The 17,385-nt window shown below is 31.8% G+C and overlaps 1 protein-coding gene across 2 annotated transcripts; it reads left to right on the forward strand.

Annotated features, from left to right (window-relative positions):
- Positions 1-111: 111 nt before the first annotated feature.
- On the forward strand, positions 112-16,625 carry LOC108915710 (mitochondrial carrier protein Rim2). 2 transcript variants are annotated; one of them, XM_018721824.1, is made up of 5 exons: positions 112-788; positions 9,811-9,974; positions 10,029-10,124; positions 12,819-13,078; positions 15,485-16,625. In XM_018721824.1, exons 1-5 carry the CDS (start codon positions 742-744, stop codon positions 15,923-15,925), a joined length of 1,008 nt encoding a protein of 335 aa, XP_018577340.1. In that variant the 5' UTR covers positions 112-741; the 3' UTR covers positions 15,926-16,625. The 2 variants fall into 2 exon arrangements, with proteins under 2 accessions (XP_018577340.1, XP_018577339.1); XM_018721823.2 differs by having other exon boundaries at positions 9,811-10,124.
- The last annotated feature ends 760 nt before the right edge of the window (positions 16,626-17,385 follow it).

A 17,385-nucleotide genomic window follows, 5' to 3' on the forward strand; every position in this document is an offset into this window, starting at 1 on the left:
TGGGCGGATCGTTCTTGCCTTTTGCTTCATTATTTCTGTTCTGTCGACGTTTGTCTATCGTTGTAAGTTGCCTGTGGTCGTACTTGTTATGATTCAAATGGATTGTTTCGCATGCCTTAAAACAGTACATTAAGTTTAAATTACGTATAAAATTATCAGAATTAAACTGTTTCCGATATAACACAAGTTAAATAATAAATGGAAAACGAAAACTTAAAAGTGCGTATTAAATGGCAGCTGTAACGTACTCGAGAATTTCTCGATATCCCTACTAGAGCTTTAAATTGTGTGATCGCGATTTATTATAATACAGTGGTGTTCAATAATTAAGTTATGATTTTACTTTAAACCAAGTGCAAATATTTCGAAATTAGGGCAAATATACCGGGTAAACAACACCACGTGATCGAAGCATGGTACAAGTTTGAGGGGGGAGATCACAAGCTAAATTCACCTTTATTGTCAAAATATTCAAGAAATCATGTCCAGTGGTTGTTCAGTGAGTTACGAGGATATGGTCACGTAGACGTTCAAATTGTAAGACAAAATAATTGTAAACTTCCCCAAAATGAACAAATCTGAACCCCTGTTACGGTGGTAGTACACCCACCGAAAATGCGTGTTATTTAAATCCGTTGACATCAACAATTTGCCGATCAAGTACAGTGAAAACCAATGTCAAGAACACTGTAGATAGATGACTATAGACTGATTTTTATAAAAATTTCTGTGAAATTAGATATGAGTCAAAGTCAGCGGGATACTGTTATCCACCTGGTTGCTGGGGGGTATGTACTTTTTATTTGCCTATTTATATTCACCTTTAACCTTAAATTTTCGAATAATTATGTAATAATTAAACCGTAAGCTGGCGAAAACCTTCCGGTATACACATAAACACATAACTTGGCGCCTGATAATTACATTTGTCAACTTGCACTCTATAAATAACCCGCGACTTAGATTTTTTTTTGTGTAAATTTGATTGACATTAAGCTTAATTTGACAATATTTAATCAGCTGTTTTAATCCATAAGTTTCTAGATTAGATGCTTCCTTCTGTTTACGCATTATTTTGCATGATTGAGGAATAGTTATTTGTTATTGATATAATTGTTTGTATTATTGTATTCAGTGATATACAAGCTATTTATAGGAAATATGTGCATATAAATCTTCGATCATATACAAATATTGCATAATTTTTCTACACGCTTTGTGAATGTGATACCACTTATCTAGTCGAGTAATAATTACGTTATATATATAAATCATTGAGACGATGTACTGGGTAAAATTAAAGTTGTTTACATTTCGGAGTTGTTTACTTATATGCATAAAACGGTAAATTATTTACAAGCACGCACAGTAATAATAAAATTACAATACCTATTTTTATCCTTAATAAATTTTATCATTGCCACTGGCAATCAGTTTGAGTGTATTTAACATTGATTATTGTACAGTCAAAGATATATTTTTAAATGAATCCCACAATTTTACGAAAGCATGGAAAATTTTATTTTCGTGGAGAAATTCTAATAATACATGTCTCAGTACGAAAAACTCACTCCGGAAAAATAAGCGAATAATAGTCGCTTCTTAAATAATTTTTTTGGCATCAGGCTTTGCAAATTATAAAATCATGTAGTAACTCATCTATTAACTGTCCTTAAATCTGATTTTTTTGTCTTGTGGGGTGGGGTTGTGAGTAATTTTGAATGTGTTTTTAATACACCGCAACAAGATTTCAAGTTCAATTTCGAATAGAGTTTAGTTTCATACGCTTTAGGTACTAATGAGTCGACAGTAGTACATTTTCCAGTCATACTAAAACCTTATAGAAATTAAAACTATATTCACGTATACAGGGTGTCTCATAATTAGCTACCAACCCTGAATAGGCCGATTCTATGATCAAAACTAAGTAATAAAGTTCATCTGAACATGGGTCCGGAAATGCTTCCTAAGGGCACAGGGACCCATTGAAGAGGGAGGAATGGAAATCATTTTTTTGCCAATATCTCTCAATCGCGTTGTGATAAATGAATGAAATTTGGTATACACAGCTAAATTTTGATGAGCAATTTGATGGACTAATCCATTTATTTCCACAAGGTCCATTGGGGTGGGTACGGGGGGGCCCTTGGTACTTTGCGTGTGTAACTTTTTCATCTTTGACTTTTTAACAAATTGGACAGCAAATTCCGTTTTCCCGAACTGTTTTACGTTAAAAAGGTACTCTTGTTTCAAATCGTTATCTTTAACGGTTTCTGAGAAAATCGCTCTTGAATTAATCCCACTTTGGTCAATTTCATAGTAATTTAAACAAAAAATAATAATAATAATTTTCCTTTCCTCTCTTTTCCATTTAAAGGATTAATTTTTATTTAATTTAATTTTTTATTATTATTTTTTTATTAAAACTAGATTAAATTGAAACAAAATATTTTTTTTTGTTTAAATTACTATGAAATTGACCAAAGTGGGATTAATTCAAGAGCGATTTTCTCAGAAACCGTTAAAGATAACGATTTGAAACAAGAGTACCTTTTTAACGTAAAACAGTTCGGGAAAACGGAATTTGCTGTCCAATTTGTTAAAAAGTCAAAGATGAAAAAGTTACACACGCAAAGTACCAAGGGCCCCCCCGTACCCACCCCAATGGACCTTGTGGAAATAAATGGATTAGTCCATCAAATTGCTCATCAAAATTTAGCTGTGTATACCAAATTTCATTCATTTATCACAACGCGATTGAGAGATATTGCAAAAAAAAATGATTTCCATTCCTCCCTCTTCAATGGGTCCCTGTGCCCTTAGGAAGCATTTCCGGACCCATGTTCATATGAACTTTTTTACTTAGTTTTGATCATAGAATCGGCCTGTTCAGGGTTGGCAGCTAATTATGAGACACCCTGTATAGGTAATTTTCCGAAGACTACATTTTTCTACACGACCGTGAAGGTCGTGCATGATTAAATTATAATTGTTGCCTAATGGAACGCATTTTGCGCAATAAAAAAAATGTTTACACTCGTCACCCTTTTCCATATTTTTAAATATTGAAACTGTTTGGTAGGCTATAACCTTGCAGAGAACATTGCGCCAATTTGGTTCAATTGAATGAGCTAAACAATAGTTTAAATAATTTACACGCTGATACTCTCTAGAAACCTAAAACCCGTGGTTGAATTCTCCCCTATTGCAGATTAATTATTGAAATATCAGAAATATTTATTGTCTGTCCTCAATCTATTTCGATGACTTTATTTTTTTTAATTTACTGATGTTTTCACATTTAAAAAAAATAATGTTATATAGTTATTACCTGAAAAAATTAATGGAACCAAAATATTTCATACATTTTTTAGTGATTTTTGAAAGGCTGTAATGTTATTTTTTCGCACTTTATTTCAAATTAATATCTGAGATGAAAAAAAAAGCTTCAAAAACCACGATTATGTAAATACCAAAATATTTTAATAATTTTTCGTCTGCAATGAAGTGGGTTCTTATAAAATATTAAATAAGCTGCCTTCTTGGCTTATAGCCAACAATACTTGTTATAAACAGTCAAAAGGGTGAGTTAAACATGTTTTTAAATGCTAATCACTAATAAATTATTTAATAACAAATTCACAATTAATAGTAAAAAACAAATACGTCATTAAATACATATTTTTGTTTTGACTGGCTATATAGATTTTTCCTATAATCTAACATGGTCAATAAACACTACCACTGTCACAATTATATATACAGGGTGTCTCAGAAATAAGTGTCAAAATTAGAACCACGCATTTATTAAAAGCAACAACTCTTTAATTTTTAAGATAACATAATTTTTTAATTTTTGTTACCCGCCACTGGAGCATAAGTCAAAACTTTTAATTGAGTTAATAATAAACAGAAAAAAGTACAATAAAATTTGTTTTTTTTTATGTAAAACATATCAAAAACATCTAAGTAATATGTAATTCCTAAATCGTAAATAATGATTCCTAAATCGTAAAAATGATTCCATTTGGTTCCATTTTGATAGGTATAAAAAACAGACAAGATGTATTGTAATTTAATAGTTAAATACTTGCTTAAAATTTTTGTACCTCTACTTCTAGGATACTGTATTTTTTTCACAGCAACTAAATGTGTTAAACATATACAATAAGAAGTGGATCTTATTTGTGGAAGGGCGAAATGGGCGGTGACTATTAGACGCCTTCATTATAGCCATCTTTCTCTATCGCACGGATTTCTGTGACTTTCTTTATCGCTCTCACGTAATACAGGGGTTGGAAAGTCCCCATGGTTCATCGGCTGTTACGTGAGAGCGATAAAGTAAGTCATAGAAATCCGTACGACAGAGAAAGATGGCTATAATGAAGGCGTCTAATAGTCACCGCCCATTTCGCCCTTCTACAAATAAGAAGTGGATCTTATTTGTGGAAGGGCGAAATGGGCGGCGACTATTAGACGCCTTCATTATAGCCATCTTTCTCTATCGCACGGATTTCTATGACTTTCTTTATCGCTCTCACGTAACGGCCGATGAACCATGGGGACTTTCCGACCCTGTATGTAGTAGAGCACTTGAATTGTCTTAAACTATTTTTCTCAATTTTTTTTATGTTCATGTTTTGCGAATTTCTTAAAGGACTGTTGCTCAAATTTCGAATCGATATATTACCTATACTGAAATATATAATGCTCCTTTCGCTATCAGTTTGTAAATATTTAAATTACCTACCATGATTCAAATTTGTTGTTCAGACGGTTAAATTCTAGCCTTAAATTATTATTTGGTGCAGTATACATATGTTTCCAAAATATAGATAACATCAAGGTCATTGTTTAAACTAAATGCGCCTCACCTACTTTTATGTTTTCAATTTTGCTTTTTAGATATTGAAGTTATCTGAAACTATAAATATGTTTTGTATTTAATAAACTGTAAACAGAGAATATTGTCGTTCCTTTATTGCCTAACATACATATTTCCGTAGGTGTTTAAGCATTATTTGTTTTTCATTCTTTTATTTGCCGCCGTTATAGCCTATATTATAATACAGTGTTGCAAACACTATGATTTATAGCGAATCCAGATCTAGGCCTTGATAATATCAAATTTATGCAATGGTGGTAAGATGAAATATTGACCTTAATTTATTGCCTTTTGCTGCTACCAATTTTAGAGAATTATTTATAATAGCATCCTTATTTCAATCGTTATTTGATTCTTAAAATATTTTCTATATAAAATTTCCATTTCCTAATATGATATTTTTCTCATTATTTTGAACCTGCCCTCATAATTTTCGCAATCTTCACCTGTGATTATATATTCATCCCAAGCTTTAGAGTTAAGATTGTTTTTAACTTCCTATTTTTTATGGATTAAGTATTAAAAATTATTAATTACGCGTAAAGCTAATTATTGTAAGTCCTATAGAATATTGTGTGTGTTTTTAATATAATCTCAATGTATTTAACTGTAATATCTAGATAGTTTTATAGCTACGCATACGTAAAGCGAATATAAAAAATAATAATGTTTAAATACCAATTATATCGAAATTGATTACAAGCTGAAAAAACAATATACATATTGCGTTTTTATTATCTTATCTAACAAATAATGATTATGCCACAATGATTTTCAAAAAATATATATTATGTCTTCGCAATTTTTGCTTTAAGTCCTTGTTGGAAAGATTGCGTTATACCTATGTATGTAAATGTTTTAGAATAAAATAGGAGTCTACTGCGTTTCTTAAACAAATAAAAAGCTTTATCACGACTCAAAGTTTCTGTTTAACTATATGTATATTTAACCGCAACATATTACTATCTAATATTAATAAAATTTAACGGGAAGTAGTGGCGATAGAGGCCTCTAAGTGCGTCAATGATTATTTCAATATACTCAAGCTGATGAGCGAAAGGTAAATTAAATAAAAATCCCGATATGAGCTCGTAGTTGTTTTAAATGGATTGTTTTTGTTATTACCTGACATGGAATATGAATTATCAGTTTATATCGCATTTAATTACGGTTTAATGACATTCCATCATAAATAATTGTCCATGCTTAGTGGATAGGTATGAAATAATCTTCTTCCGGCTAGGCGCGGTGTCTGGGTCTGGTATATGTATTATCCGGCCAAACATCATGGCAGGCCTAAGATCTGATTTAGACCTGTGCGTGTCTCCAGAAAAAGATCGCGTCACGCGAGCAAAATTTTGATAAATTGTCCCAGTTCTGTTCTAGAAAAAAATCGAGAAAGATTGTAGAATCGGTGAAAATTAAAGTAGCTTTGCTATATAAAGTTATTTCGAAATCGGATATCTGAGACAAAATACTTAGGCTAATGATACAATTAATTGAAGAGAAAATACTCTCCTTGCACCACCTATGCGTTGTTTTTTAAGTCCAGTCGAATTAGATCATAAACCCTGAAAACTTAAAAAATATGTTAGTAGACATTTTATTGCACTTTATGATGGTATGTAGAATAATATCAAAAAACTAACTCGAAAGAAGTGACGCGAAGTTGGAAAATTGCAAATAAGTGGCAAATTACATATTTTTCACTTTTTTTTTACTGCACATGAAAATCTAGACGACCTATCGGAATGTTAGTTATTTTATGTTGTACGTAATTAAATTACCTACAATTTAAGGTACCTAAAGGTATATTTCACCAATTTGTTAACTGTAAAGTAAAAGTCGAACGCGAAAAAGTCAGTTTTCGAAAATTGCGCATTATTATTGCAAAAAGCGGTGGATTTTGATGAAATTTATGGAAAAGACGGTCAATCTAATGACTAAAATGTGTGTCAAAAGCCGATTTGATTGACCGTAAAGTTGTGGCTCAAGTATTTGTTAATTACTTTCGTTCTTTTTTTGCAACTAATTGTTTAATTACCAAACGTTAATTTTAGAAGTTAATTTCGTAGATACCTTTTGGTTCTAATCGATCCAAAGAAAGGTATCAAAATGATAAAAATTCATGTTGCTCTTTTACAACTAACAAAGTATTATGAGCAAAACACCGTTATAACAAATTGTCCCATCAGGATCAGCCAAAAATCGCTCGGGAATTCGCTCACCCCCTTAATTTTCGCAGTTATTTATTTAATCCCTGAATAAACAAGACTAAAACCTCATAATTTTAACATCAAAACCAGTTTTGGTTCTATTATTCGAATGTTGTTGCTTACGATGGGAAATGGGAAATGGGTCTTATAGCAGGCTTTCAGAAATCTATCCTTACAATAAGCATTATTATAGGTACATAAAGTAAATTTCATAAAAACTAGAAGATACATTTTATTGTCATGCTATTTTGTTTCATGGTTAAATAAGGCATTTTTTTCTGTTTCTTCGTGTTCCTGGAAACTCGGTTTTACAATTTAGTAGGTACCTAATGCGAATTCTAAAAGTAGGTACTCTATAACAGGGGTCGGCAAGTAATTTTAGGTGGGGTCCGGATACTTTTGAAATTTTTTAACGAGGTCCAGAAAAAATTCATATTTCTTACTAATTTTTTATTTTCATTTACATTAAGAACTCAAATCAGTCACAATTGTAAAATACTAGAAAAAATTATAAGGGTTGCACTCAAACGTAAAAAAATATTTTTTAAATAATTTATTTGAGTAATTTATATTTTCAAAAAATTTTTGGCGGTCCATTATTTTACCTTCCGCGGTCCGGATCTGGACCGCGGTCCGCCAGTTGCCGACCCTTGCTCTATAATTTCGATATTGACTTTGTTGAGATTATTTCACCTTTACTGGCAATTATAATAGAATAAATTTTCTAGTCTTAGGCTTAAATTGTTCCTATAAATTAAAAATGTCAGTTTCCAGTATATTCTTCGTCATTTCAATAATTTGATGTCGTATTTTCTGCTCACTTTATATTTCTGGATTTATGTTGAGAAAACGGCAATTAAGCAGGAACAGTTTTTTACTTTCTCTTGTCAATTAACCCTTCCGACCAAACGAAGGAGTTTAGAATAACATCTTATCTGATTTTGAATAAATTATTTTTGGCGTTGTTAAAGTATGGAAGCAATAATAAGTACATAAAGTAAATTTCATAAAAGCTAAAATAAGACACATTTTGTCATGCTATTTTGTTGTTTGAAGTGTGTTTGAAGTGTAAAGTAAGGCAATTTTTTCTATTTCTTTATGTTTCTCGAAACTCGGTTTTATAATTTAATATGTGTTGCCCCACATGTTAGTTTCAGCCAAATAATGCAAGTTCTAAAAGTAGGTACTCTATAATATTGTATTGATTTTGTTGAGATCATTTCACCTTTACTGGCAATTAAAATAGAATAAATTTTCTAGTCTTGGGCTTAAATTATGCCTATAAATTAAAAAATGTAAGTTTCCAGTATGTTACTCGTTATTTCAATAATTTGATGTCTTATTTTCTGTTCATTTTATATTTCTGGATTCATGTTTGAGGAAATGGTAATTTTGCAGGAACAGTTTTTTTACTTTCTGTTACAATTGACGCTTCATAATTGAATTAAAATAAACATCTCAGTAGACCAAACGAAGGAGTTTAGAATAACATCTTATTAGATTTTGAATAAAAATCTTTCAAAATTAGGCAATGGATAACCAATTTTGAGGAAATTATAGTTTTGAAATTTGTTAATTCTTAAGGTCTTAAATAAGTTAATATAAACGTAGGTCGAAATATGCTTCGTTTCCGAGATACAGTGTTTAAATTTAAATTTTTTATTTATTTTAATTATTTCAGTTTTAAAGATATTGACTCGAAATTTGAAAAACGCTTTGGAGGGATAAATGTGCAATTTTTGGGTGATCCGAATATTTCTACTTGCACCAGTGGCGTTCGTGCGAGAATTCCACCTTTTTAGATCCGCCATCAATTCTGAATGAAATTGATCACTTCAATTTTTTAGTAGGATACACCGTGTTTGAGGAAAAAATAAAACACATTTTATTGTAGGTTTCGTTAATCTTTTATTACAGTCTCTTTTATTATGGTCAAAGAAAAATGCAATTCAACATTGAAAATAAAAAGATTATATGGATGTGGGTAAAAAATTCTTCGATTTCGAGATACAGGATGTTCAAAACTTTGAAATAATTAATTGAAATAAATAAAAAATTAAAATTTAAACACTGTATCTCGGAAATGAAGCATATTTCGACCTATGTTTATATGAACTTTTTTTCACAAAATAACTTCGGGAACCACCCCTTAAATATTAAAAATAAATAAAAAATATTTTGCACTTATTTACAAACAACCTGTATATGGAAATAATGGTTGCAACTTAGGTTGCACACCACTGGTCTGTTATACAAATATAATATGTATATATATATATATAATAAAAAATTATTTAAAGATGTAGCTGTATTTTTTTGCGAATTTTAAAAATTATAAAACAAAATCAAAAATGTATAAATTAAAAAATTAATAAGTGCTAGAAGGAACACTTGCTTTTTATATTTGTTCTTTCTTGTTTTTTCATAGCAATTGAAATACTTCCCGATGCATCCATTTGAGTAAAATTGGCACTTATACATATATAGTGATGAATTGTGAGTATTGAAACATATTTTAATAGGATGTAAAAAGTTCAAATACAGCTGTTTTACTAAATTCGTACCATACCATACTTCAACTCACACTCGTCATTGTTTTCACAAAATTGTTTCTAGAGCCATTTTGACATTGCAATAGATATTAGATTGATGTTTTAAACCTTTTCGTTTAGATATTTAGAGATAATGAAATAATATCTCTGTTTTTAGAGTTGCCGGAACGACAGGTGCCATAGTAACCTGCCCCCTGGAGGTGGTCAAGACCAGGCAGCAGTCTTCCAGGAATAGCTTCGTAATAGTGCGCGACCTCTCCAACATCCCAGGAGAGAGCCCATTGCCCAAAACGACATGTCGAACTGTTCCCGACCAGAGGCGTAGGTTGTGGACCTCTTCTTGGTACAGCCGACCTCAAGTTGTGGCTCTTTCAGGTTACACTTCCCCGCCGTCCCAGATCCAAACGCTCAGCATCGTCCAGTGTCTCAGGCATATTATACAGCATGAGGGGCCCATGGCGTTGTTCAAAGGTAATAATTTTTTAATGAAATATCACTTCCGTTATCTTTTTTAAAACAAATTGGTGTCGGTATATGCGTGTCAGATTTTATCTTGATAATCTGTCTACCGAATTTTGTAGCACATAAAAAAAGGTACTTTTTCCAGCAAATTTCAAACTTGGGAGATATACCCCTTTTAAGGGAGATGGTAGATATATTTTATGAAAATTCCTTTCGAGCATCTTATATAAATTTCACGTTTCGTGAGGAGTAGTTTTAGAGGGTTACTATTACTTTTTTATTTTTACCTTACTTAAGCAAACAAATTGGAAGGTACCGATTGATTATTAAGAAATAAAAAATGCACTTGTTTAATTTTGAATATATCAAACCGTTTTCAAGAAATTCCGGTCTAAAGTACATACAGGCAGTGGTGGTTTGAGAATCTAGAAATGGGAAGTCAATTTTTAAAATGTTAATACACAGAGCTCGTAAAGTTTGGAATAAATTCGAAAAATCGTTACTGAAGGGTTTTGACATTTGAAATGCTCGGACACGTCAACTTTAGTTTATAAAATGTCACTTTTTTTAGCAATCGACTTTTTTTTTGTTTTGTTTGTTTTTGATCTATGACGTCATCGGCAATTTTTTTAAATGGCAACCCATATTTTTTTCCACGGATTTCGATAGAGCACATTTTTCTGAGTACGAATATGTCAAAAACGCATGACCTTCAAGATGGAAGTTTTCGAGATATTCGGTTCCAAAGTTTCAAGAATACATTATACAAGCGATGACAAAATACTAATCATTTATCAAGGAACCGCTGGAAAAATTACAGTTTTGATAGTTGAAGTTTGTCCTCGCAAGTTTGTGTTTTATTTTAAGTTGATTAATCATTATTCTATCAGAATTCATTTTATTTGAAAATGGTCCGTCATTTGAGTGAAAGGGAAAGAATCGAAAATTTTATGAGCAGTTACGGAGCATGAATATTATGTCAAAAACGTACGACCTTCAAGATGGAAGTTTTCGAGATAATAGACAGTTTAAAACACAAACTTGCGAGAACAAACTTCAACTATCAAAACTGTAATTTTTCCAGCACTTCCTTGATAAATGATTAGTATTTTGTCATCGCTTGTATAATGCATTCTTGAAACTTTGGAACCGAATATCTCGAAAACTTCCATCTTGAAGGTCATGCGTTTTTGACATATTCGTACTCAGAAAAATGTGCTCTATCGAAATCCGTGGAAAAAAATATGGGTTGCCATTTAAAAAAATTGCCGATGACGTCATAGATCAAAAACAAACAAAACAAAAAAAAAGTCGATTGCTAAAAAAAGTGACATTTTATAAACTAAAGTTGACGTGTCCGAGCATTTCCTGTCAAAACCCTTCAGTAACGATTTTTCGAATTTATTCCAAACTTTACGAACTCAGTGTATACCTCATAATATTTATACATAAATCAATCCTTTTGAGATGCACAGTGGTCATTAATTTTATCGTTTATCTGCTTTATCAACAACTCTTCTATTCTGCTCATAGCTGAAATAGTTAACCCTTCTTATCACATTGTATTTTTTGACTCTGACTTCTTCTCAAAATTGAAGAACAATGCTCATTTTCTACTATTGGGTCTGTTGTGTGTCGATTCAAATGTATTAGGACAATACCGCACCCTTATTATCTTTCTATTTCATGACACTAATGAATGTATTGTTTTTAGGTATTCTTGTTACAGTAAAAATGCAAATAGATTCTTAAAAATATAAATTTTTGCCAATTTCTAGTAATACATTGAATATCTCTTTATTATCATATATTTATATGGGAGGTCATCGACCATATGACCTTATATAGAAACTGCCACTGATCATGAGGATACATTTTTAGAATTTCCATAACATCAATCGCATGTGATTTGAATTGTTACCAATTTGGAACAATTTTAAAAATATCGGGAGCCAATTTTTGATAAAATATACAGAAAGCATTTTGAATAATTGTTAATTATTTTGAGTGTTGTTTATTTGATTTTTTGCTACTATTTTGCTGTGTCTTTAATGACAAATGTATTTTAATTATATTATTGATTCAAATGATAAATAAAGAAGTAAAGACATTGATTTAATAAACAGAAAATTAAAATATGTAGGTATTTATTAGATTAAATTTTCTAGTTGAAATTAAATATGAATTTTAAGTTTTTTATCCTTCCAAATATTCTAATTTTAAAAATTGAAAAAGAAATGAAAAGACGTGTATAATAAGTTTTGTAAAAGAAGATAAAAATTAAAAATATGTATTTTGTGTCTGTTTCCAATCTGTGTTGGCTTCAAAAGGCTTGAATCTATCTATTAATGATGAGTGTTGGGAAAAGACCATTTTTTAATTTAAGACAGTGGTGAAAAATCTTTTCTCTTTACCAACGGTTGTTTGTCACTGACATTCTGTATTAAACTAAAATTGATGTGGCAGAGCAATATTCTAGCATAAAATACAAATTTTAAACAAAGCAGGATATCGAATTCAGAGATTTACCCAAATATCAATATATTTTGTCCAACTAGAACTATATCTTGAAAACAGTTGAATTTTAAACACATTTTTGTAACGAAATCTATTTATTTTCACTTTTTTACATCTGCTGTTGGAGCTATTATTATAAAATCTATTATAAAATGTAAATTATAAATTTATATATTTTTTTCTTAGGTCTTGGGCCTAACCTGGTGGGCGTGGCGCCTTCCCGAGCTGTATACTTCTGCACGTACTCCCAGGCGAAGGTGTTTTGGAATAGCTTCCTCCCGGCGGACTCGCCCATAGTACATGTTTGCTCTGCGTCTTGCGCGGGCTTCATGGCCAGCACCCTGACTAACCCCATATGGTTCGTTAAGACCCGTCTCCAGTTAGATTTAACTAGGAATAGTGATGTGACTGCTATGCAAGTCGTTCGAAGGATATATGCTACATCGGTAAGTCTCACGCATATTATTATTTTTAAGGTTTTGCAATTTCTATTCTAAGGCTCTGTTTGTTTAAAAATATTTTACCTTCGTTGTTTTTTTACGGATGTTAATCTAATCTATAAATTGGGAGCAATTTGTGTGCTTTTATAAACCTCATAAAAATCGTAAAATATTATTTTTGTACAATGGGTATTAACTTAAAAGTTATGAAAAGATAATAACTAAGTTTAAAGTACAATGGTTTTGTATACCGTATTGTTATACCGTGACCTAGGTACCTGGTTACCGCCAGTTACGAATATACGTTGTACCTCCTCAGCTAGGAATAATCGACATACTTGTTGTTGTCGGATTAGGCTCTATGGGGCCTGGCGCGCTATCAGAACCCCTAAGCTCGCCCTGATGTTCATTTTGGTCCTTTTTCCATAGCAGCCTTAGCAGTAAATCATTTAAGATGTTACTTAAACGGTATAAATACTTTCGACCATCTAACCGATCTGATATAACGGAAGGTGTAATGATCCATTAGTGTTATTTTAACCTTTTCACTGCTCTAGACGTATATATTCGCTAAAAATTTATAGGGCTCAAACTGCTCCAGACGGATTAATTCGCATGAATAGTTAAATTGGATCAGGCTGCTCAAACCCTATATATATACGCAACCATGCGCATTAGTGGCGAATTTTTGCGGGCGAGCTTATACCGATTGTGACAAATATTTTTATGGAAAGAGGTACTGGTAATGATACCAAGATTGTTCATGTTTCTTTCAGTTTCTATTTAGTACATATACTGTATTTTATTCAAAATAAAATCGTAAAATTTATCGTAAATGGTAATTTAACACAACATAATGTAAAACTATAAGTGGTCTAACTGCTCCGGACGTATATATTCGCACGCGATAAAGTTTCGCGCACGGCGCGGTTGCTATGTTCAGACGTATTGCGCAGCGAAAGGGTTAATAAGAAGAAATATTGGATAAGCTTATAGAAATTATTAGACTTTGATGAGTTAAATGAGTTGTTAAAATTTTGGCACTTATTTCTGGGATGTCTTGTATATAGTGTATCATGTCTACTGAATCAATTATGATGATCGAGTTGGCAATCCTGCTGTGATTTTTGGGAAAATCGCTTTAGCACGTTGCATGCTATGATATTTGATAAATCAACTAATTTAATTTTTTTAAATATGCTATGTTCTGATGTTTACTTAACAATGATGTTCTGATGTTTATTTAACAACATTGATTGCCTTTCTTTGGGTTTTTTAAATTACATAACCTTAATCAGCCATGTTAAACGCCTATATTTAAAATTTTATCGATATAGAGTAACATAATTTTTTATATAGACTTGATTTTAAATATATGATATTTCCGTTTCAGTTCAAAAACTAGAAAGCTTTGGAAATACTTGAATGTGAAAAATGTGCTAATTACTGATATTGGCCCTTAAACAGACTCTTATTATTATTTCCTAGCTGAAATAATCAGTGTAAGTAATCGACTAAGTTTTCATCTTCAGGCGTTTCCAAAAACTTGAAAATCCAATACAATTGGCTATTGTTGACACTGCCATCTAGATTTGATACGAAGACGCTGCTGAAAAATAAAATACATTTTTCAGTGTTGCATATTCTATTTCATGCTAACTTTATAGAAATGATTTTTGATTTTATCTTTTTTTTTATGGACAAATATTTTTAACACGCAGTGTTACATTGACTATTAATGACTATCTTTTGGGTATTCTCAAAATTGAGTCATTTATTTTAACAGCTCATAGAACTAATAAAAAAGTCGATTTACCAAAATTTCCTCGTTCCTTTAAATACCCTGTGTCGCGGAGTCTTATAACTAAATTAGGATGATTTCGTAAAGGAAACCTTTCCACGTACAAGTGACATGTTGCAGTTGCATTTTGTTGACACTCCCTGTAAGTTAATATTACGTCCACTAGTTCATTGTTTTCATTAACATGTTCCATTTTTATTGCACAAAACACCAACAAATCAAAAATAATATCACGCACTACTGTACGAATTATTTAGCACTGTCAAATCAAAAAGCGTACTCAAAACTGTGCAACTACAAGAAAAAGGCATACCTAGTATCAGTAATAAACAAACAATTTATGTTTTTACAACGGAGTGGTCGAAAATGACAACAAATCAGGTTTGTATTATAAAGTTTTTAAATTGTTAATAATTGCTTTATTTGTCAACTTTTATATAAACAATTTTTGGTAAATTGACTTTTTTTACAAGTTCTACTGCTGCTGTTAAAATAAATGACTCAACTTTGAGAACACCCTGTATATCATAAATAAATTATCACGGCACATTCATATTATTTTTAAAGGTTACGAGAAAGATAAAAAAATCTTACAAGACTTTAAATTTCAGGGCATTCTAGGTTTTTACAAAGGCATAACAGCCTCTTACATGGGCATCTCGGAAACCATTGTACATTTCGTGATCTACGAAGCCATAAAGGCCGAATTAATGGCGCACAGGTCGCATGTCACCGACGAGAAGAGTTCCAAGGACTTCCTCGAGTTCATGATGGCCGGGGCTATTTCTAAAACGGTAGCCTCTTGCATAGCTTACCCCCACGAGGTCGCCAGAACGCGACTGCGCGAGGAGGGTTCAAAATACACGGCCTTCTGGCAAACTTTGGGACTCGTCTACAAGGAGGAGGGTTTCAGGGGTATTTACAGAGGTCTAACGACTCAGTTAGTGAGACAGATACCAAACACAGCGATTATGATGTCGACGTACGAAGCGGTCGTTTATATTTTGACCACGAGGTTCAACACTGAATTTTACGCAAAGGAGGAGCAGTAAGATTTGAGTAGGTGAGATAATTGTCGATCTAAGTCAATCGTCGGCTGGTAACAGCGAGTCGGTGTGATTTCATGAGAAATGTAGAAGTCATTGTGATAATTTTATTATTTGGGAAGTGATGACCGTTAGAAAGCCTTTAGAAGAAATAAGGATAAAAATTGTCTTTAACAAACAATACATAAGGTAAACATACAAGTATTTTTAGTATTCTAATACACAGAAATATATATTTTCTTTTTTTTTTCCATATAAAAGAATAGTTTTCTTTGTTTTTTGTTATGCCTTATAGATTAAATAAAAAATTAGTCACTCCGGTTAGTCTGCTGGATATTTACATCAAATTCAATTCCAGAAAGGAACATGATTAGATTTTATGATATGGAACAAGGCACAGTGTTTTAACGATATATGAGAGGGGGGGGAACCCTAAAATAACCGGACACCGTTTTTAAAAAAATAGATTTTTTTTGTGTTCCAAATGTTAGTCACCTTTGAAGCACTCTCCGTTAATACTAATACACTGATACAAAGGTTTTTACCATTGCGGGAAACACCTTTTGTACTCGTCCTTTCCGATGCCTTGCAGTGCCGCCTTCGATTTTCTTTTCACTCGTACATTTGAGTTCTTTTCAAGGCATGTTCTGTGTACAGGGTGTTCCTAAATAAATGTCGCAACGAAAAACTGTAAATTCCTCTTGAAAAAAAAAAAAAAAAAAAACATTGATTTCCTTTTCCATTTTTCTCTCCAGGCTTTCGTTTTCGAGATACACGGTGTCAAAACTTTATTTTTTTTTAGTTTTTTTCCAGTATCTTTGGAACCGTTTGAACTACAGGACTGAGCTTTTGTACACACATTTCCACTATTAATAGCTACTTTTTCGCATCCTCGAATTCATTGGACGTGCCAGTGGTGGAGATTTTAAGGTATCATAAGGGTTTTTCCCCCCTAACTTTTACGCCACTGGAAAAATTGACATTTGACGGCAAATTCTGATTGCTCTAAAGTCAACAGTTTTCAAGAAAAATGACTTTATGAACAAAAACAAACGTTTCGAAAAGCTTTTGTAATTCAAAAAATATGTAGTAATAACAATTTTAACGAAATTTAACAACAGATAGGACTTAAAAATAATTTTTTATCACTTTAACGACTAAAATTTACAAAAACTGATGTTAAATTTCGTTAAAAATTGTTAATTATTACTATTTTTTGAAATACAAAAGATTTTTGAAATGTTAGCAAAGTGTTTGTTTTTGTTCACAAAAGCTCAGTCCTGTAGTTCAAACAGTTCCTAAGATATTGGCAAGAATAAACTAAAAAAAATTAGTTTGACACTGACAAGTTTTGACACCGTGTATCTCGGAAACGAAAGCCCGGAGAGAAAAATAGAAGAGGAATTTACCGTTTTCCGTTGCGACACTTATTTAGGAACCCCCGGTATAAGCTGTCCGATGCACTT

This window comes from Anoplophora glabripennis, unplaced genomic scaffold, assembly GCF_000390285.2.
Source record: "Anoplophora glabripennis isolate ALB-LARVAE unplaced genomic scaffold, Agla_2.0 scaffold1094, whole genome shotgun sequence".
In the NCBI taxonomy this organism is placed as follows: domain Eukaryota; kingdom Metazoa; phylum Arthropoda; class Insecta; order Coleoptera; family Cerambycidae; genus Anoplophora; species Anoplophora glabripennis.